This window comes from Capsicum annuum, chromosome 10 (assembly GCF_002878395.1).
Source record: "Capsicum annuum cultivar UCD-10X-F1 chromosome 10, UCD10Xv1.1, whole genome shotgun sequence".
In the NCBI taxonomy this organism is placed as follows: Eukaryota; Viridiplantae; Streptophyta; class Magnoliopsida; order Solanales; family Solanaceae; genus Capsicum; species Capsicum annuum.
The window spans coordinates 165,964,669-165,988,420 of NC_061120.1; the positions used below are offsets into that span (position 1 = coordinate 165,964,669).

Here is a 23,752-nt window from a genome sequence, read left to right on the forward strand (position 1 = left end):
TTAGCGGATTAAGACTAATTTTGATGCAAATAGAGTCAATTCAAGAACTTAGATCAAAAGAGGTCTCGGCCCCTATTTCGAAGAAACTAAAGACAACAATTAATATAAGATTAATCACCTTCTTTAATTAACTTTAATAGAAACCAAAAATATCAAGTTAAGAATTGATCTTACCTCCTAAAAAGTCATTCTTATAAGGTTGCAAGATAAATTCATAGTCACTACACACAAAGGTGTACAAAAGAGAAACCTCTCAAATAATATTAATCATGTTCTTAATTGAAAATTTTGTATTGATCCCTAAATATGGAAAAAAACTATCTCAAATAGCATGGGATTGGGATCTACCTATATAGAAATAATAAATCAAATCTAACTACGACTAGGAAAAAGCTATCACAAATAGCATGAATTAGGATCTACTTTTATGAAAATAATAAATAATCCTACTAGGAATAGGAAAGCATGTCAAAATAATAGCAAAAATTCTCCCCTGTGAAAATAAGGAAAAGTTTCCAAATTTAATCAAAATCCATATGTGCCCAATCTTCTTCCTTTTGGGCTCGGACTTGAATCATGAAACATGTGTAGCACTAAAGTCATGCTTCTCCATAATTCTTTACTCGTCTTGGGATCTTTTTCCATCATAAGCATCTTCTTGATTTTATATTGAAGCCCAACAATCTTAATGCAAGTGGGCCAGCCTAGATGCTATTATTCTCCTCTTCATGAAAACAATTCGTCCTCGAATTGGACTCTAGCATAATCAAGAAGACATATAATAATCAACAATATCCAGTACTTGAAAACAACAATGATAGGAATAAAACAAGATAGTGACCATGTTTCCACTTAAATCATCCAATTCTAGCATGTAAAAATATACCCGTATAAAGCATGCAGACATCGTCATTCCAATACAAAATTCTTTTCCTTGTATGACCACAACAAGATTCTCTTATAGATTCCATTGCAAATGATACATTTAACTCCAATTTAATTCTATCAATAAAGTATTTCAATGGACTTGGCACAGACGACATAAGATCGATAGAATATGCATCAAATTAAACACTTTTATGATATAACCAAACATCCCCAATTACACATCTCAAAGATTTTTCCACATAAAACCTATTCACATCAGCGTAGGAGTTTTCAATAAGGTTAGAAGAACCTTTCAATCTCAAAATAGGTTCAACAAAGGGTATTTGATCACTAGTATCATACTAGTCATGTATTTCATCATCACTAATCGCAAACACCTTTTTAACCATACAATTATCAAGACTTGAAAAATTATGACTCACCATACAAAATAAATCGTATTCCAAAAAGTCATCACACAAAAACTTATTTGGCACAAGAATAAGAAAGGAAGAATCATCTAACTCATTCACAAGCTTCTTCCTACAAACACCACACCTCTTCTCAACAAGTGGGAATCCATATTCAACTTTGTTATACTCAATTTCAAAATGCAACGAATTACTCATATAGTTGAACTTAAAGGTTGCAATTTGTGAAAAATATGAGAGAATATTATTGAGTTGTTGTATCTAAATTATTACATTGAGACCCTATTTATAGAAACTACATTCCAATCCTATTCCTAATAGGACACTACATTACAATCCCTCTCTAAGTAGAATTGAATATGCTATTCCTATTCATATTCTAACACTCCCCCTCAAGCTGGTGCATACAAGTCATATGTACCAAGCTTATTACAAATGTAATTAATACGAGGACTGGTGAGGGACTTGGTGAAGATAGCTACAAGTTGATCACTCGACTTCACAAATTTTGTAACAATATCTCCCGAGAGTACCTTTTCTCTGACAAAGTGACAATCAATCTCTATGTGCTTGGTCCTCTCATGGAACACTGGATTTGATGCAATATGAAAGGTTGCCTGATTATCACATACAAGTTCCATCTTACCAGCTTCTCCAAATTTTAATTCTCTCAGCAATTGTTTGATCCAAACTAGCTCGCAAGTTGCTGCAGCCATTGCTTGATATTCTGCTTCGGCACTAGATCGAGCAACCACACTCTGTTTCTTACTCGTCCAGCACACCAAATTACCTCCTACTAAAACACAATATCTAGATGTAGAACGTCTGTCAGAGGGTGATCCCGCCCAATCAGCATCTGTATATCCGATGATATGCTCATAGCCTCGATCCTCGAAGAGTAGTCCTTTACCTGGAGAAAAATTATATATTGCAAAATCCGAACAACTGCATCCCAATGACTATCACAAGGGAAGTCATAAACTGATTTACAACACTCACAGGAAAAGAGATGTCAGGTTTAGTCACTGTGAGATAATTCAACTTTTCAAACAACCGCCTATACCTTTCAGGATCATTGAGTGCCTCCCCCTGTCCTGGCAGAAGTTTAGCATTTGGATCCATAAGAGTGTCAATGGGTCGACATCCCATCATTCCTGTTTCCTCAAGAATGTCTAAAGCATACTTCCTTTGAGAAATAACAATACCTGAGCTAAACTGAGCAACCTCAATACCTAGAAGTATTTCAATCTGCCAAGGTCTTTAGTCTGGAAATGTTGAAAGAGATGTTGCTTCAAGTTAGTGATACCATCTTGATCATTGCCGGTGATAACGATATCGTCAACATAAACCACCAAATAAATACACAGATTTGGTTCAGAATGGCAATAAAACGCTGAATGATCAGCTCCACTACGAATCATGCCAAACTACTGAATAACTGTGCTAAAGTTGTCGAACCAGGCTCGAGGAGATTGTTTCAAACCATAGATTGACTTGCGCAATCGACATACAAGGCTACTAGACTCCCCCTGAGCAACAAAACCAGGTAGTTGCTCCATATAAACCTCTTCCTCGAGATCACCATGCAGAAAAGCATTCTTAATGTCCAACTGATAAAGAGGCCAATGAAGAACGGCATCCATAGAGAGAAAAAGACGGACAGATGCTATTTTAGCCACGGGATAGAAAGTGTCACTATAATCAAGCCCAAATATCTGTGTATATCCCTTGGCAACAAGGAGAGCCTTCAGCCGATCAACCTGACCATCTGGACCAACTTTGACTGTATAAACCCAACGACAACCAACGGTAGATTTACTTGCATAAAGGGAAACAAGCTCCCAAGTACCACTCGTATGTAAATCAGACATCTCATCAATCATAGCCTGTTTCCATCCTGAATGGGAAAGTGTTTCACCTGTAATTTTAGGAATGGAAATAGAGGACAAAGATGATACAAAAGCATAATGGGGTGATCACAAATGATGATAACTCAAGAAAGTATAATGTGCGTTAGCATTACGAATGGATCTTATACCTTTTTGAAGTGCAACTGATTGACTAAGAAGAGGCAGGTCCGCAATAGAGGAAGCGTCAAGCGCAGGACATGAATCATCTAGGACTGATACTGGACGTAGGCGGCGGTGATAAGTCAAACATGGTGGCACTATAGCTGGAGATGAAGAAGTAACCGTAGATTCCTCAAAGATTGATGTGGGTAAGAATGGAGGTATGGGTAAAACCTCAGAGATATTAAGATGATCAGAAGATGTATAAAAAGTATGAAATTCAAAGAATGTGAAATCAGCGGACATAAGGTAGCGACCCAGATCAGGTGAATAGCATCGATACCCTTTTTGAACTCGAGAGTAACCAAGGAAGACACATTTAAGAGCACGAGGGGCTAATTTATCTTTTCTTGGGGCTAAGTTATGAACAAAACATGTGCTCCCGAAAACACGAGGGGGGATAGAGTAGAGATGTGACTAAGGAAATAGCATGGAATGGGGAACCTTATTCTGGATCGAAGATGATGGCATTCTGTTAATGAGATAGCAAGATGCGAGGACCGCATCGCCCTAAAAACGCAGTGGAACATGGGATTCAATGAGAAGAGTGCGAGCAGTCTCAATGAGATGCCTATTTTTCCTTTCAGCTATACCATTCTGTTGAGGGGTGTACGGACATGATGTTTGGTGAATGATTCCTTGATGAGTCATGAACTCCTGAAACTGGGAGAATAAGAATTCTAAGGCCATTATCACTACGAAAAGCACGAATAGAAACACCCAATTGATTTTGTATTTCAGCACAAAAACTTTGAATATAGAGAATAACTTGGAACGATCTTTCATTAAGTAAACCCAAGTACATCTTGAAAAATCATCGATGAAAGTAACAAAGTAACGAAATCCTAAGGGTGAACTGACCTCTACTAGGACCCCAAATATCGGAATGAACTAATGAGAAAATAGACTCTGAGCGACTTTCAATACTATGTGAAAAAGTAGCACGGGTGTGTTTCCCAAGTTGACACAACTCACAATCTAATATGGATAAACTAGACAAACTAGGCATCATCTTTTGTAGCTTGGATAGACTAGGATGTCCCAAAAATTTGTGAATAAGGTCGGGAGAATCTGTAGCGGAGCATGCTGTGAAGGACTTTGAAGAGGTAAGATGGTAAAGGACCTGTGATTCATGTCCTATGCCAATTATTCGTCCCGCTTTGCGGTCCTGCATTAGAAAAGAATCATCAAAAGAAGTTATACTACAATTAAGGGCATGTGTCAAACGACTAGCAGATGCAAGATTAAAAGGACAACCAGGGACGTAAAGATTAGACTCTAGAGTGACAGAAGATAAGGGTTTGGCTTGTCCAACTCCTTTTGGCTCTGTTCGAATTCCATTAGCTAAAGTAATAGCAGGAAGAGATTGCGAATAAACAATATAAGACAGAAGTGATTTGTTACCAGAAATATGGTCAGAAGCACCTGAGTCCACAACCCATGATCCAAAGGTAGAAGATTTTGCAGTTGAGGCTATTGGTAGAAATATATGCAATATATGCTTACTTTCTTGATACTGAAGATACTCATTATATTCCTTGTCAGATAAATATACACGTTGATCACCTATGGTGATAGACTGAGCAATATGAGCATTTTTGGATGATCGACCATGCAAAGAATAGCATATTCCACGAGTATGTCCAAGCCTTTTACAATAACTACTCTTAGGTCGAGAATAGCATACGCCACGAGTATGTCCAAACCTTTTACAATAACTACACCAAGGTCGAGATCTTCCAAATCGACCTTCCCTTCGTTGATTCTTCATAAGCTCTGACATCTGAGTTTCTGATCTCCTCATTAAGATTCAAATTTAATCATGAAAAAGAAATACTATTAGAATTTGGCCGGAAAAAAGAAAAGTCCCCGGATATAAGATCAGAGCTTAAAAGTTGCTCGGAATCAGAAAATAATCATATGAGCAACCTAATGAATAAGCGAGGCTACTAAAAAAAGAAACTGTCGAAAAAGTCGCCCGAATTTAGGTTCCAATGATCGGAATCTTGAAAGACTTGTCGGAATCAAGAAAAAAACTATTGGAACAGCCTTGTAATGAAGTGGTGACCTAGATGAGAAAAAACTTGGCCGGAAACTGGCCAAAATAAACCGTAAGCGCCGGCACGTGAGGCGCAAATCTGAAAGTTTCGGCGGCGCGTGGATCGTCGGAGATAAGATTCGAGCACTGGGCTTTGCTCACCTGGGTGTTTCTCACCTCATGGTGGTGTTGGTTTTCGCACACAACACTTAAAAAATAGACGTGGGCTCAAATTGGACTTAACAGTCGTCGAAAATTGAAGTATCGGGCTGTCTTATTGAGTTTTCTTCCCACAAATTTTCTCACAAAACCTTCTCTGATACCATGTGAAAAATATGAGAGAATATTACTGAGTTGTTGTATCTAAATTATTACATTGAGACCCTATTTATAGACACAACATTCCAATCCTATTCCTAATAGGACACTACATTACAATCCCTTTCTAAGTAGAATTGAATATGCTATTCCTATTCATATACTAACACAATTAATGACTTATTATAGAGCAAGATATCATCATCCTCAAACTTAATAAAGTCACCAACATAAGAATTAAGAGTTAGTTCGTCACCTTCAAAAAGACCTTAGGAGTTCTAGGAATCCCAATAATGTGGATAAACCAATCACACATACCGTACTTGGTCTTATATGACAAAAGAACAACAGCACCTCATTCCTTTTGCATGAGCATCAGATTCACAACTACATTATTGGACCTTTTGTCGTGAGTCATATCTTGAATAGATCCAAAAGAATTCTCTTTACCTAGAACTATCTCATGATCAAACACTTGCTCAATGGGACATGTAGTTTCAACCACCTTAGGATTAGGCTCATCCAATGATGGCTTTTCAATGCAAGCTTTCCCATGAGTACCTATAAGAGAGTCAAAGAAACTAGAAAAAGAAGTAGGAATTGAATAAGAAATAACCTCACTCAAACTCTCTTCCTTTTCTCTCTGTACCTCGTGATCATCCCTCTCCGTTTTACTCTCATGAACATCTTTTCTTTTCCCTCGACCTCACTTTTTATCTCACTCGACATCCCATTCTCTTCACACAACATAACCTCTTCTTTTTCCTCTCTCGAGTTCTCAAGTAATCAGCATGCATTCCCTTCTCTCATTCTTTTCTCTCTCAACATTTTTCATTGCTTCTTTCACACGTTTCTGATCTTCATAAGTCAAACATCATTTCAACTATATTAAGAGTGTTGTCCACACATAAACAGAGGAGAATCAGTACTTGGTTATATTTTAGACTCAGAATATGGTTCAGTAAACAAAGCAACATTCAGAAGCAGTGGAAATAAAATAGTTGGTTAATTAACACACAATAGACTACAAACATAACACAAAAGACGCACCATATTGATCACAGTGATATGCCAAGAGCAATCCCACATCCAGTATCAGTTTTCCAAGAGTTTTAAAGGCTGTGAAGCAAAAACAAATGTTGAAGTGGTGATATTCTGAACAAAAAAGATTTTACCATTTCCAACTACAAAAATTCTTGCTAAAATTGATATATTTAAATGCTTCTGGTGCATCATAGAACGAGAATATTGCAGAGGCACAGAGAATTGTTTCAGCATTCTAAAACAAGGTAGGCGGCAATATCATATGAATTCTGTACTGTACTTTTTAATATGTGATATCTAGCACCAGGTTGTACGAGTATATAAGTTGCTTTTTAAAGACAAAAGGTCTATGTATTCTTCTTCTACTCATCCAGTCTTTTGAAATAACCAAATTCTCACACCCCAATTAAATATAACATCCGCATGCCCCAACAAAATAAGGAAATAGAAGGGTCAGATCCTGAGATAACCGAAAGAAAAAGATCACATTCTGAGATAACCAAAAGAATCCTAAGATAACTACGTCTCTTGCTGAGGATGCATATGTTCGGTGGTCAACTAATTTTTCTGAGCACAAGCATCACATGCTCAAATGTTCCACCACAATATGGTGTTCTTTACCAAAGGTTCTCTAGAATGTCTTTATCAAAGGTTCAGATTTATATTTCCGCAGGTTCGTCATGGAAAAAGACATTCTTAATGTCCAAATAATAAAGAGGCCAGTGGGGTACAACAACATCATACCCAGTGTAATCCCGCAAGCGAAATCTGGGGAGGGTGGTGTATATGCAAACCTTACCCCTACCTTGTGAAGGCAGAGAGGTTGTTTTTGAAAATGGTGAACAACCATGGATAGAAAAATACGGACATATGCCATTTTATTTAGGGGATTGTAATCAAGCCCAAATATTTGAGTTTACCCTTTGGCATAAGGCAAACCTTAAAACTAGTTTGTACGTCCAGACCAACTTTGACGGCATAAACGACAATCAAAAATAGATTATCAGAAGGAAACAGAAAGTTTAGGAGTGAGGAATTAGGAGATAAGACAATAAGAGTTTGCTTTTTAAATGGCTAAGGGCAGATAATAGAGGTAGAGAGGAAGTATGGCAAAAAAAGCTAGATGCTACCGTTGGCAAAAAGCAGGATCGGAGACAAAATCCTACAAAGCTGAAAATATGTCGGTTAATCTGGAAAAGAATAGGTGAAGAATGGGAGAGGTTCCTGCGACACACTAGACTGGAGGTTGATAATGGTGCTAGAATCAAATTTGGTTAGATGTTTGGAATGGAGATGAGAGTTTCAAGAGTAAATTTTCAGATATCTTTAGCTGTGCTGTGAACAAGGAGGGATACATTATAAACTTTAAGTCCAAACTCAGCCTAGCATATCACATTCAGGAGAAATATAAATCACCGGAATTGGATAGTTTCTGCTAAATGCTTCAGTAGTTGAACATATGCCTAATTGTATGGCAAGGTAAACAGTTAATTTGGGTATAGAGCAGGGATAAACTATTCTCAGTAAATAGTTGCTATAAACCGCCATTGCACAACAGAACTGTCAGGGGATGTCCAATTGTCCTTGGAAAATGATTTGAAAATCAAGGCACTGTAAGAGCTGCATGTCTTTGTTGGATAACACTTAGCTGCTAGGGGGCTGGTTTAACTAGAGTAAGCTACAAAGAGAAGCTTCTCCTTGTGTAGAAGGTACTTTTTTTGGCAACAGTAAGCAGGAAACAGTGGAGAATTTTCATTCCTATATTGCAGAATCTCAAGACAGTAAGCAGGAAACAGTGGAGAATTTTTATTCCTCTATTGCAGAATCTCAAGACAATGTTGGGAACTATCCTTAATATTATGGGTCTATCTATAGATACACCACAGAAGATTAATAGTGTTTTTGGAGTTTGGCAGGTTGAAACAGTTTATAGGAACTCAAAGAAGCTATGGACGACTATTCAAAATTGTATACTGTGTAAAGTTTGGCTAAAGAAGACGTGTTGAGCTTTCTTTCCTTCGCTAACCCCCATAGTTGAATAAGAAGCTTGGGTATGTCGAGTCCTGTCCCGACCATCTGGTGTTTGAATAGTAACAAACTCTATTAGAGGCTATGTGGATAATGTAAAGTTATCACGTGTAATCATAATTCCAGTTGTCTATTGTATTAGTGAGGCCATTTGGCCAGTGCTACTTATGTACCACTCCTTTAATTTTATTTTTATTTTTATTTTTTGGGGGGGTGCATGCAGTATGTATGGTTTGTCGGAGTGTTGCTGTCTTGCTTTGTGACGTTTCTGTACGATCTTGGTACCAATTTGATAAAAAACTTTACCTATTTGAAAAAAAAAAAAGGATTCAAGAATCTTCAGGTCTTGTAACTAGGATCAGAAAAGGAGAAGTTGACAGCAAAATCAGCACTATGTAACAAGTAAGCCCACAAGGTTGAAAGATCGTTTAACAAAAAATTTACCTACAAAGGAGATGACCAGTTGAAGCAAAAATGGCCAAAAAAGAGTAGACATCAGCATCAGCAAAATATCAATACATTATATAGACACATTTAAGCTTAGGCAGACACAAAAAGAGAGCCAGACTATATTCTGCAAAGTGAGTTTAGGATTTTTTTTTTTGATCATGGTAACTTTGCGTTACATCACAAAGACAGCTCATGGGTTGTACTGAAACCTTATGTACAAATGTGCTCCTATTCACTGTACTACAGTCTATATTGAGTTTAATAATCAACTATAGAAACAGATTCATTAGAATAGAATTGGTTCCACTAAGAACTTAATAGAAGAATATAGTTAAGCTTGACCTTGTACACACCATTTGCTCTCAAAACACTAAAGTTCCTTTCTTTCCAAATTGGACACGAGATACTTACAGGGATAGTTCTCCATCTGTTTCTGTCTTTTGCAGTTACACCTGCCTCCTCCCAGTTCATTAAGACCTCATTAATCTTCCTGGGCATCGTCCAGGAAATGCCTTTGAAATTCAGGAAGATACTTCACAGTTGTTGAGTGTATCTGCAGTGTAGAAACAGATGGTTAACAGCTCTAGTGTTTCCCCACAGAAAAGCATCTAAAGCATAAGGTTATCCCTCTTTTCATCATATTGTCCTGGGTCAGAGCAGCTTCTTAAGCCAGCAACCATATGAAGCATGATACCTTGTGACTTGTGAGGAATTCTACATTTCCAGAATTGCTTCCATGGCCATCTGCAGGTCTGGTGGTTGCCCTGGACCATCAATCTGTAAGCTTCATTGACTTTGAACTCTGCTCTGCTACTGCCCTTCCACCACAAGACATCCTCCCCTGGTTGTAGCCCATTAAAACCTTCTACTATGTCATAAGATTTTACCATTCTCTCAACCTCCCAGTCATTTAATTGCCTTCTGAAATTGAAACTCCATCCTCGTGGAGTCCACAGCTCTGCAATTGTGTTTTGCTTGTCCCAGCACAAGGTTGTAGATATCTGGGAATAGACTTTCCATATTACCTTCTTCATACCACACATCCTTCCAGAACTTTGTTTTGTTTCCATCCATAACTTTGATCTTAAAAATGCTTTTCACTTCTCCCCACTCTGCTCTTATTGATCTCCACCGGCTCATCCCATAGGGTGTGGTAACCTTCTTTGTCATCCACTTGTCTTCAACTGCATACTTTGCCCCTATCACTCTTTCCCATAGCATCTGGTTATCATTTGCATACTTCCATAGCCAATTCATCCTTAAAGCTTTGCTCTGTAATTTCAAGTTTTTTATCCCCATGCCCCACCCTTCATACTAGTTATCACTGTCTTCCACTTTACAAGATGGAAACCCTTGTTCTCCTCGACATCGCCATAGTCAATGTCGAAAAGTATTCTTCATACTTATTGGGTTTTTGCTACCTCTCACCAGCGCAGATGCCGAGTAACTTTACCAATCAAGATCTAACCAGATGGAAAGAAATCATCTAGCATTATCAAAAAAGAAAAGAAAAAATGTCAAAAGTGTATACAGATTCTTGATATCAAGCTAGCCCGAACACCGCAGTTTTTTCTCTTTGATCAGGTAAACGTATTTTCATTCATAAACATGACTAAAAAACTGGCCGTATACAAGGGGAACACAAGGTGGAGAGATTCTTTGGGATTTGAGATTTAGGAGGGACTTCCACAACTGGGAGGTGACTGAGTTTCAATGATTGTTGGACGTACTCCATAAACAAGCCATAACAGTAGATAACCCAGATGCTTTGTGGTGGGATGTGGGGAAGAATGGTACATTCTCAGTGAAATCTTATTGTGAGAAACTTTTGGTTAGAGAGGTGGATGCTTTCCCTTGTAACACTGTTTGGATACCAAAGGTACCGAGGAAGGTGTGCTTTTTCATTTGGCTAGCTACTCAAGGGGTGATCTTGATGGAGGAAAACCTTAGAAAGCGAAAGGTTGGTTGTATCAGTTTGTGTTACATGTGCAAGAAAACGGGGGAGGACATGGATCATCTTCTTCTTCATTGTGATTTTACTGTAAGGTTGTGGTGGGATATGTTTAGTTGGTTTGACACTTCATGGACAATGCCAAGAACTATGAACGAATTGATGGTTAGTTGGAAGAGCGGCAGAAGGAGGAGAAGAACAAGGCTTGGAATGTGGTTCCACTCGTGTTGATATGGGTGGTGTGGGGAGAGAGTTAACAAAAAAGAAAAAGAAAAACGGTGTACACAGATTCTTGACCTTAGCTATGGCGATACATTCTCTCTTGTTGCTGGCAGGCTTTTTTATCCAGGACAGCTGTTCGTGGTTGGTCCTTCCATCCGTTAGATATCAAGAATACTTTTCTTTATGGTAATCCTAATGCTGAGAAGTACAAGGAGTAACCGCCTAACTTTTGTTACTCAGGGAAGTGTAGTGAACCTATATGTCAGTTATGTTGATATCTATATGGTTTATAATAGTCTCTTCGAGCATGATATAGCAAGTTTACCACCGTGATTTACAAGAGTTCGGCATGATTTCGAGTGAAGATAATCCCTTTGTTTCTATTGATACCAAGCCTCTTATCCGTGTACCAATTTTGTAGTCTATGTTGATGATATAGTTATTACTAATATTGATCAAGAGGGCATTGATATCTTGAGACGTCTCTTTTAACATTTGCATACTAAGGAGCTATGCAACATACAATATGACCAGGGTATCGCAAAAGCTCTCATTCCAGATCAAGTATCGTCTTTTTATAGAAGAAGTATTCCAGTAACATGCTTGAGGGAACAGGGATGACAAATTATAGACATATCGACACTCAGATGAATCCAAATGACAAGCTTCTAGGTTAGGAAAGCCCTTAAGTGATCCGTAGAGATATACGAAATTACTGAGTCTTTTTAGTAAATATTGTCAGTCAGTTTATAAACTGTCCACATGAAGCCCATTGGGATGCAGTAGTTTTGTATTCTTCTGTATATCATGTCTACTCCAGGAAGAGGATTACGTTGTGTGGACTGAGAATACGAGAAAATGTTGTGTATGCAGTCTCCTTTGGTAGACGCTCTCCCTCTGAATATTGTGTTCTGCATGGGAGTAACTAAGTATCTTGGAAGTGCAAGAAGCAAAGTGTGGTTGCGAGATGTACTGTTAAAGCTGAATATCAAGCCATGATATTCAGCTTGTCATGGCACTGAAACTATAACTGATGTTTAAGACTCAATATACACTGAAAACCTAAGTTGCATGGACTAGGCTGCAGGCATCCGAGACGGGTGCGGATCCGAGAGTTGGATTCGTCAAAATTTAAATTTTAAGATTTGGAGGTGCGAATCCAAGTATGGTTATGGGTGCGGGGTTTCGGCTAAAAATATTAAATATTATAAATATAAAGTTATAAAGATATTCTAAAAATTCACTTTTAACTTTTAAGATAACTTTAGTTACGTTTTCAATTAGGATTAGTATGTCGTATATATTTGTATTTTTGGGAAACCAACAAGCACATATATCTTTTTACTATATTAATATAAAAATTCTTTTTATGAGGAACCAACCGGCACATATATTTTTTTACTATATTAATATAAAAAAATTATATTTAAAAATATATAATTATTAAAAACTACAGAGTAGATCTGACTAGTCCAGTTCCCAACCAGTCTTTCCCTTTCTTACCAATGATTAAAATTCCGACGACAACAATTACAGTCCCCAGATTCCGACGATGACAGGAGTCGCCGGTTTTCTCCTTTCCCATGATGATAACAATTACAGTCGCCGCTCTTTCTCCCTTCCAACGACGATAGCCAACTTTGATCTTGATGTTGGGTCAACATATCCGGATTCGTTTGACCGAATTGGAGACGCACCCCGCGCCCGCACCAGCATCACATCCAGGACGGGTTCGGCAGCGAAACCAACGAGTCCGTGCAACATAGCTGAAAACGATGGAAAAGGAGACATCTCTATGTATGGTTTCAATACAACCCATGTACTGTTTTATGATATAATACAAAGTTACCAATCTGAAAAAAAATAATGAAATAGCACTTCATATTGTTTTAAACCCAGTATTTAGTGAGAGGACCAAGCACATAATATATCAACGGTTGCTTTGATAGAGAAAAGATATTCTCAAAAATTATTATCACAAGATGTAGAAAGTCCAATATTCAACTAGATTGCATATGTATCAAATCTCTCACAGGACTACGCGTTAGCTATATATGTAACAAACTCGGCAAATACAATGTGTATGCACCGGTTTGAGGGGGAGCTTTAGATAGGCTGGTATAGTGTCGTACATATTAGTTTTCTCACGTTGGATAAGTGTAAGGGATTCATTGGAAAGTGTCCATTTAAAAGATAGAAGCATGTGATGTCAAGGTCATGCATTCCCATAAACTCTTTTTCAATTGTTCTATTTCTCACAAGCGCAATAATTTGAATATTCATCTATTAAATATGGCTGGATACACAAAAGGCCACTTAAACTTGTCTATATTTTTCATTTAGACACCTGAACTAAGGGTTGTACCTATTAAATGTTTGTTGTTACTTAAAATTTTGACTATAGAGCCATTTACTAACAACCAGTCAAATATGCTAGATCCATGAAATCTACGTGCACTGATGTGGCAAAAGCAACCAACGAATTGTAGACAGATTTTTTTGAACTAATTAATCCAATTTTTTTCTTTCTAGCTATGTGGCTTTATATGTCCAAATAACCTAAAATTGCATTTTTTAAGAAGCCAAAGAATTTTGTCTCCTCCCTCATTTAATGTTCTTCCCCGGGAAAAAGTTCACACCTTTCTTCGTCCTCGTCTTTACCATACACAAGCTCCACCTCCATTAACCCATCACCTCTTTTTCCTTGTTCTTTCTTCCACCAAAGGTTTCCGCACGAAGGAGAAGCTTCCATTTTCTCAAGATATTTTCTTCTTCTCAAGCATCACCTCTTCCTCCATCTTCTTATGCTTTACAAAATGTATAATGCCATTAAGAAAGGGGGTAAGATCCATCTTCCACTTCTCTTTTTATGACCTACGTAATTTTTTTTACACGCTAGGAAATTGAGCGCCTTGACAATTGGGTATGTGATGGGACCTTCTATTGAAGTTGATGTCGAAAGATTGGAGATGTGCCAATGGTTGGCTATTTCCAAGGATAACTCACTTTTTAAGAGTTAACGCACTTTCTTAAAATATGCAAACTAATACTCATTATTATATAAAAGATTAACTAAAATTCAAGATGCAGACACTATACAAGTACTAGTTATGGGGGCATAGTTATGCAAGGATTAGTTAGTTTTTTATAACCATGCTGTCCGGGCAAGCTTTCACGCACCTCGACTAAATCCACGGGATACCTGCCACCTCCCACCAGCAACAAATATCAGGTAAAGTTGTTCACCAAGACTAAGACAGATGGGAAGAATCACCTAGTGCTTTTTGTCTCTGCTGGGATTAAACCTGAGACCTCAGGTTCTTAACCCACTTCATTGACCACTTGGCCACATCCTTGGGTTATGCAGGAATTAGTTATATAAGTTTAGTTATGCAAGGTTAAGTTATTTCATCTTCTATTATGCATAAATAATACATAAATCGATGCATTAGTTAAACCTGTTTTATTTATGTGGGATGGTAAAAAAGATACCCAAACATCACACTTGGTGTGTTGAATTTTATATAAAGCAACTAAAAAGTAACCAAGCATACTATTAGCTATGCTAATTTTAATACATGAATGGCGGTGCAAACGATGGCAGGAGAGAGAAGAGGAAGAAGTGAAAGATATGTGTTTCGTTGAAGATAATGATCAAATAGAAGATAAGGAGAGTGTACGTTAGCTGATTCTGTTAGAGTTAGTAGAGCTCTAATTCTATTAGAGTTAGTAGTGTTAGAGTTAGCTATGCTTTACCTCTGTAACTGTACTAGTATTCTAGTAGTAGTAAAGATCTACTTGTATATGTAGTTGCCTAGTGATACAACTCTTAAGTCTTCAATATTGACATAGCTAGACTCTTGTAAGTGGTCTAGGACTCTACAACTACATTGTATTCAACTCCTGTAAGTAGGAGCATGTACTCTACTCCTTAATCATTAGAAATATACTTTGAGTTTCTTCATTGTTCTTGAGAATTCTACATGGTATCAGAGCATTAAGCTCTTTCAGTTGATTAAGTATTAAAACCAAGAATTGAATATCTCAAATCCTAAAATGGCTCCTTCTACATCCTCTATCAATTCTCTTTCCACATCTTCTCTTCACCTAAAGGACAAGAAGACAAGGACACTACTGGCCAAGGGATCTAAACAAGATGGACTCTATGCATTGGAAAACAACAATCTTTATGCATTGACTGCCACACAAGATTGGAAGACCTCAGACAGCATTTCGCATAATAGATTAAGGCATCCTAGTTTGAAGATTTTAAAGATTTTGAGTAGTAATAGTTGCATTAATGTTAGTAGTTGGAATAAAAAGTATACTGTCTATTCTAGTTGTCAGTTGGGCAAAGGTTGTACACTACCATGACTTGAGGAATAAAGTTGAGAAGGAACTTTTATAGAAAATTCATTGTGATATTTAGGGTCATGCACCAGTTGAATCTACTCAACACATGAGATATTGTGTAGTGTTTGAAGATGATAACACCAGATACACATGGCTTTATCCATTAAAAAGAAATCTAAATTTTGTGATGTATTTCTCAAGTTCCAGAAAATGGTAGAAAGGCAGTTCTCAAAAGTTATTAGGATTTTTCAATGTGATGGAGGCGGTGAGTTTATCAAAAACAGAATTCATTAAGCATCTAGAAAGTTGTGGAATTGTCAGACACATCTCTTGTCCCAATATACCCGAACAGAATGAAATTTCTGGCACATAGTTAAGATTGGACTTATTATGCTACTCCATGCTAATACCTCTTTTTCTATGGATAGATGCCTTCTTGATTGTTGTATTCCTCATTAATAGACCGCCTTCCTCAATACTAAAAATGGCAACTTCTTTTGTCAAGTTATACGGTGCACAACTTGACTATAACAGTTTGAAGGTGTTTGGATATAGATGTTTTCCGTACATTAAGGGTGATACCAAGTTTAGCCCAAAGTTTTATCCATGTGTTTTTATAGGATACAGTAGTCTACATAAAGGATATAGATGTTATCATCCTCCAACAAGGAGAGTCTATGTGTCAAGGCATGTCATTTTTTAAGAGTGTACTTTACCTTATGAGCAACCAGTACAGTCTCAAGCTAAAGTTGATGTCTCACCTCACCTACCTACCTTTGTTGAGTTTTTTACTAACTTGCAGGCACATGATTCTGATAAAGTCACTCTACGAGAAGTGTTGCCAGTTGTGGTGAATCAAGCTACTCAACCAACTGTTGAGAATCAAGCTACTCATATAGTTGATCAACCAGCATCTACAGAGCCCGTGTTGTCAATTGTTGATAACCAAACAACACCGAGCCTGTTTTAGCCACTCTTGTTGATGATGACAGTGATTCTAATTCCATATCTACAACTAAGTCTTCTGAAAAGCTTGACATCTCACATGTTGAAGCGCAATAGGAGATGCTTCTGAGCCACCTAACATGTCACAACCTGCATCACCCTCAGTGCCTAATCCACAAGATGATAGTGCAGGTGCAACACCTATAGTAGATAGTGCAGCTCAGATATCACCAGAACCACAAAGGCATTGCATAATCACCAGATACAAGGCAAAATCAGTTGCTTTACCTTAACTATCTCTTGTTGCAAGCAAAGAAGAGATCACGAGAGAACCAAAATCAACAAATGAAGCATTGAAGTCACCACATTGGTTTGCAGCTATGCAGGATGAGATAAATGCTCTACACAATAACAAGACCTGGATACTATGTAATGTCTCTATTTCCCCTACCTTCCAAAGTTATGAAAAAGCTGGATAGACTTAGAAGGGATTTTTTGTAGCCTGGGTGCAAAGAGGGCAAAGGATACAATCTTATCAACGCATTAGAAATTTGAAAGCACAGAACAACAGCTTATTGATGAAATGGCATGCATTATGGAGGGAGGTGGTTAAACAAAAGTTTGGTGAACTCAACCCTCGGTGTACCAATGTGAGCACTGATACTTATAGGGTTGGAGTCTGGAAAACCATGAGAAACCTATGGCCCAATATGGAAAGGAACTTGTAGAAAATAGTTGGAGATGGGAAAAGAATAAAATTCTGAAAGGGTGCTTGGAAGGAGCAAAGTCCATTAATGGAGATGGTCTCAAACCTCTTTGTTTTAAGCAACAAACCAGATAGTACCATTGATGACAATTCGAGTGCGCAGGGCTGAAACTTATCCTTCAAGAGATTGCTAAATGATTGGGAGATTGATAGAGTGGCTAATTTGCTTAGTAGGATTGAAGATTTCAGTGGCACTACTGTTGAACCGGATACATTAAGATGGAAACACAATATTGACGGGCAATTCACTGTTAAAAGGGCAAATAGAATGGAAGGAAGGGTACAGTATAGAGGGCAACCAAAAATATGGAGAAACTTATGAAAAAGCCCATCTCCAACCAAGGTAAAATGTGATTAGAAAAGCATGCCTAACACAAGAAGTTTTGAAGAAAAAAGAGACCATCATAGTTTCCATTTGCTTCTTATGCAATGCGACAGATGAAACAAATAGCCACTTGTTTCTACACTGTAATTTTACAGCACAACTTTGGTCTTTATTTCTCAACATACCAGAGACAAGTTGGACTATACCTGAGCATATTGTGGATTTGTATAGCAGCTGGATGAAAAGGGGAGACAGCAAAAGTTGAAAGAAGTGGAGGATCATACCACAATACATCTGGTGGACAGTTTAGAGAGAGAGAAATGAGAGGTGTTTTAAAGATCCAATTCCATTCAAAAAGTTAAATGGAATTGCATAGTATGTTTCTACTTTTGGTGTAAAGAAGTAGGTCTCAAATATATAGATCATTTTGTAGATTGATTAAGATCTCTGCAAATATCTTCTTCTCTCTTTGTTTTTCTTATGTAACTCATTTTTTTGGTGTCCAGCGAGTCCTTAGCATGTCGAGTCCTTAGCATGTCCTTAATGCTGAGGAATACACATTTACCAGTTTCAAAAAAAAAAAAAAAAAAAACAAGACCTAGATACTAGTACCTAAACATGCAGGCATGAACTTGGTTGGCTCCAAATGGATGTTTAAGATTAAACTGCAGGCAAATGGAGCAGTTGACAGATACAAAGCAAGGCTTGTTGCTAGGGGTTTCTCTCAGCTTGAAGGAATAGACTTTGAAGAAACATTCAGTTATGTGGTTAAGGCTACAACTATTAGACTGGTTTTGTCAGTAGTTGTTGCTTCAAAATGGCGTATCAGACAACTTGATGTCAAAAGTGCACTTCTACATGGCCACTTGTAGGAAGAAGTAAACCTCCGAGATTCATTGACACTACCTATCCAACTCATGTTTGTTTGATAAAGAAGCCATTGTATGGTCTTAAACAGGCACCTTAAGCATGGTTTGACAGATTCAGTATGTATTTGCTTCACCTTGGTTTCACTTATAGTAAGGCAGATCCCTCTTTGTTTACTTTACATGGTAACAGAGGGGCTATCTTATTATTACTATATGTGGATGATATAATTATCACAGGAAGTGATCAAAAGCATGTCTCAGAGGTGGCTGTTAAACTTGGGAGAGAATTCTCAAAGATCTTGGTCCTTCACATTTCTTTCTAGGAACTGAGGTCAAGTACTTCCCGGGTGGACTTCACCTGAGTCAGGGGAAGTATGCTACTAAGTTGCTTAATAAGACTGATATGACTCAAGTAAAAGCAATGAATACACCTCTTGCATAGAAACATGGCTTAGATGAAGCTGTTGGAAGCCCTACTGATGCATCTATGTATAGAAGGATTGTGGGAAGTCTTCAGTATTTGACCCTCACAAGGCCTGACATCACTCATGCAGTAAATCTAGCTAGTCAATTCATGCAGAGTCCAAATAGGAAACATCTTCAAGGTCTTAAAAGGATCCTCAGGTACATCAAAGGAACATTACATCATGGACTCAGAATTATCTCACAATCACCCTGCAGGTTATATGGCTATTCGGATGCTGATTGGGAAGGCTGCACTAAAACTAGAAGGTCAACTACAGGTAACAGCATCATCTTAGGTGCAAATTGTATCTCTTGGACCTCGTAGAAACAAACCATAGTGGCAAGGACCAGTGCTGAAGCTGAATATAGAGCCTTAGCTTCTACTACAGCTGAGATGACATAGATCCTTTACCTTCTTCATGACATTGGAGTATATCTCAAGCCAATGCCTATAATGTATTGTGACAATTTAAGTGTCTTATACTTGAAAGTTAATCCAATGATGCATGCCAGAACAAAGCATGTAGAAATGGACTACCATTTTGTTCGAGAAAAAGTGGCCAGAGTATAGCAACTCACAAAGTTCGTAAGGTCTAGAGGTCAACCAGCTGACATTCATACAAAGGCCTTGAAAAAACAGGTGTTTACTAATTTCAGAAACAAGCTAGGAGAGTGTTCCGGCACTCACTAGCTTGAAGGGAAGTGTTGAAGATAATGATCAAATAGAAGATAAGGAGAGTGTATGTTAGTTGATTCTGTTAGAGCTAGTAGAGTTCTGATTTTGTTAGAGTTAGTAGAGTTGGAGTTAGCCTATGCTTTGCCTCCGTAATTGTACTAGTATTCTAGTAGTAGTAAGCATCGACTTCTATATGTAGTTGCCTAGTGATACAACTCTAAGTTTTCAATATTGGCATAGGTAGGACTCTTGTAAGTAATCTAGGACTCTACAACTACATTGTATTTAACTCCTATAAGTAGGAGCATGTACTCTACTCCTTAATCATCAGAAATATACTTTGATTCTCTTCATGGTGCTTGAGAATTCTACGTGTGAAACACGCTTAACTAGTGTATTACAAACATTGTGCCGCGTCAATGAATTACATCTAATAGCATACTCCTAAATAGGTACAATCCTTAGTTCAGATGTATAAATGAAAAATCCAAACAAGTATAAGTAGCTACATATGAAGGCAACCATTAAAAATTAAATGATGACTATCTTTTCATGCTATCCTAAATAATTGTCCTCCCTAAAAGGACAAAACTACTTGCCAAATGTTACATAACAATAACAATTTACACAAAATCCACTTCTCCACTAGGTACAATAATTCTTTTTTCTTCCCTCTAGTAAAATAAAGATAACTTGTAGCATTCACAAGCTTCCCCTCTTCTTAATGCCGGAGCAGTATAGGACAAAACATCTACTTGGTATCTACTTAGAGGTAATGAACAAGCTTTAGCCAAACAACTAAGAAAAAATTAGACAAAAATTGTGTTAGTTCGTACCTGTTTCAAGTTCTGGCAAAGCCTTATAAGGCCATATATTTGACCCACAATATGATGGATACCTTCAACAACAACTAAAATTTAGCTGCATGAAAATTAAGCATGCACATGAAGTTCAGCTCAAATTCAAAAGCAAAAGCATAAGAAGTACTCCCTCCATTCCACTTTATTTGGCGCTATTTCCTTATTAGTCTATTCCAAAAAAAATGGCATACTCCTACATTTTCTTAATGAGAAGCTTTTATAGCCATATAAATGCTATGACATGTATAAAAACAATGAGTTTCAAAAGTTTAATCACCAAACAAATGTTATGGCATATTTTAAACCACAAGTTTCAAAAGTCTACATTTCTTTTTAAACTTTGTGCCAAGTCAAACTATGATAAATATAGTGAAACGGAGAGAGTAGTAACTACAACCCATCTTTCCTTTCCTAAGTGTGACTTAGACTTCACTTTTGCTCTCAATGCTACAGTATATTCACTCTGTTCTTTACGAGTGTAGCAATGAAAAACTCACCGTTTAATGAGGGACTGCTCTGTCGTGGGAACATCTAATACTGGATTTGCATAGAAAGATCCTTTTAGCAAATCTGCGCAGGCAAAACCATGATGCATTTTAAATCCGTCAAAATGGTATATTTAAATGACAACAATTTGCATGTTTGAAAAAAAAGTTAAATAAGTGAAACCAAAATATTTGCTTGTGTAATATACAATAAAGAGATATCAATGTTATGCTAGGCAAACAGCTTATTACTAATTGTGACTTCTCTAATTCAATAGTAGGTCCCTTTCAAACCTTGATGGGTGCTCGTGGGTTTAGAGTAGGCACCGGGAGAATAGTGAAGATGAAGATATGTCTTTATAATCAGTGAGGGTGGATAACCTTACCTAGATGCATAACAGAAAATCTGTTGCACCCTAAATGCAACCATTGTGCAGGAATAAGTTATTCAAACTTTTTTTTCCAACATGCAAAATTGAATTGTTGATACCATGTTCCTATAATCTAACCCCAATATCAACAATTATAATCATATGGCAACTTAAGTAAGTAAGACGAACTTATTAGCTTCTTAACTTTGTGTTCAAATAAATATGCAGACTATTTTACTTTGTAAAGCAATCTCTTTGTGATCAATGAAGGTGGGCAATTTTTTCTAAATGGATCACAGCAAATCTGCTGCACCCTAAATGCAACCATTGTGCAGCAATAGTTTATTCGAACTTGTTTTCCCAATTGAACTGTTAATCCCATGTAAAATTGACAATTACACTCATATGGCAACTTGAATGAGTAAGATGAATTTATGGGTTTTCTTAACTTTGTGTTCAAACAAATATGCAGAGAATGCTCCATTTTACTTGAACACCAATGACATCAAAGGTTACAGCTTACATGAGAACAAAGAGAACTAAGCAAATAAAGGGAATAAAGTGCCAAAATTGCACTGCTCTCACATTTTCTGACAACTTCCAATCAAAATGTTCATGGAGTGGTGACCTGGTAGAATCATGCCAAATTTCGGGCACGTCCACTGTGTTGGAACAACAGTTTGTGATCATTAAGCATTTGTATACCAAATTCTCTAATTGCCTTCCTGTGCCCAGTCTCTTTTTAGTTTGATAAGTTACTTGTCACTTGTTAGACGATACTTATTGTTAGGGGTTATTCAGTGACATAAGTACTTCTAGTTTGACCAGGAACAACTTAGCAATCCATTTCGCCCGGATTTCGCAAATCTAGTATCCATCTCCGATAGCCCATTGAAGGTGAAGGCTTTTCAGATGTCCTTTTTTGTCCTTTTGAATGATTTGTGAGACGGGAACATAGAACCGAGGTATATTACAACATCATGGAGAAGGGGACATCTACAAGTAGCTTCGGGATATCCATTTTAGGAATCATTCCAATTATGGATTTAGGCATTTAGCTGATATTAGTACTTACACTGCTGAATTTTGTATATCTTTATAGGTTACAATGTCATTAAAGGACCACTTGAGGCACACTTGAGTCCAGAAGCTAGGTGCAGAGCAGGTTGGACGCCTCTCCTTGCTTAGGTAGTACTCTAGTTCAGACAACAGGGTTGGTAGATGTCTGCCTCAACTGCCATGAGTACTATGTTTTAAGGGCAGCACTAAAAAATTTTTAAAGTTGGTAAAAGCAACATGGATAATAGGATTAGCATGTTAGTAATTAGGAATATAAAATTAGATTTAGTACAAGCTAATCCAAATAGAAACTTAATGTTGCACTAATTTTCAAAATTATCCCAAATATGATTGGCATGGCAATACTGATATATTTCACTTAATTTCATCTTTCTTTTTCTTGGTCCATATGATTTTGTTTCTATTTATGCAATTGTGTTTTCTTCATTACATAAAATTATTTATACTTTTTATTCGCCTGTTTCTTTACTAAAGCATGCTTGAATTGCATTTTGCTCTTAAAACACCAACCTACACTTGGCAATTTTCTAGACTTTTGTCTTTGACTAACTGATGAATTCATCTTCATTAGAAAGACCATTACACCTTGTTTGTTTTGAGTAATATACTGTGGATATGATGCTAATCTATTTGCTGAATGAAACAACAAAAATAGTCGAATTTGAGTACGCAAACTCCTACCTAGCTTTCCAGATTCGAGCTTTTCTTTTCCATGACTCCAGCCAAAGTTGTACCTAAACACCATTGCCAAAATTTGTTGAAGAAGTGGGGTCAAAGAGAAAAAATGGAAGCACATAAGCATAACTCATAACCATATTAAAGGGAAAAAAAAAAAAAAAAGAGAGATACGCTCGGAGTTCTAACCTAAGTTGTGTGGACTCTTCACTTCCAATGCCGCATCCATGTCGGATTCTCCAAAATACACTAGTTTTAGTGAATCCGACATGCGCCCATTAACATATTTGAAGAGCCCGAGCAACATAGGTTCTAACTAAATTGCAAGAAGCTGGTGATATTCAAGATAAAAGAAACAAAAATAAAGCATTAGATTATGGCTCACCTGCTACTAGGGTCTTCAAGCTCCTTTTTCACATCTTCAGGAAGGTTGGCTAACCTTTTAACGAAAAGACAACTATTAT

The 23,752-nt window shown here is 37.3% G+C and overlaps 1 protein-coding gene across 9 annotated transcripts in view; it reads right to left on the reverse strand.

The window, feature by feature from the left end:
- The window catches only part of LOC107845972, a 78,943-nt gene that overhangs the window by 52,226 nt on the left and 2,965 nt on the right, over positions 1-23,752 (reverse strand). For 4 of the 9 annotated variants that reach the window (XM_047398254.1, XM_047398253.1, XM_047398255.1 and 1 more), the window contains 5 exons: positions 23,674-23,745; positions 23,295-23,347; positions 21,175-21,247; positions 20,654-20,715; positions 6,774-6,842 (listed from right to left, as the gene is read on the reverse strand). In XM_047398254.1, the coding sequence (XP_047254210.1) occupies positions 6,774-6,842; positions 20,654-20,715; positions 21,175-21,247; positions 23,295-23,347; positions 23,674-23,745 (329 nt within the window). The remainder of the gene's footprint in view (positions 1-6,773; positions 6,843-20,653; positions 20,716-21,174; positions 21,248-23,294; positions 23,348-23,673; positions 23,746-23,752) is intronic. The other 5 variants (XM_016690486.2, XM_047398257.1, XM_016690484.2 and 2 more) reach the window with 2 other exon arrangements.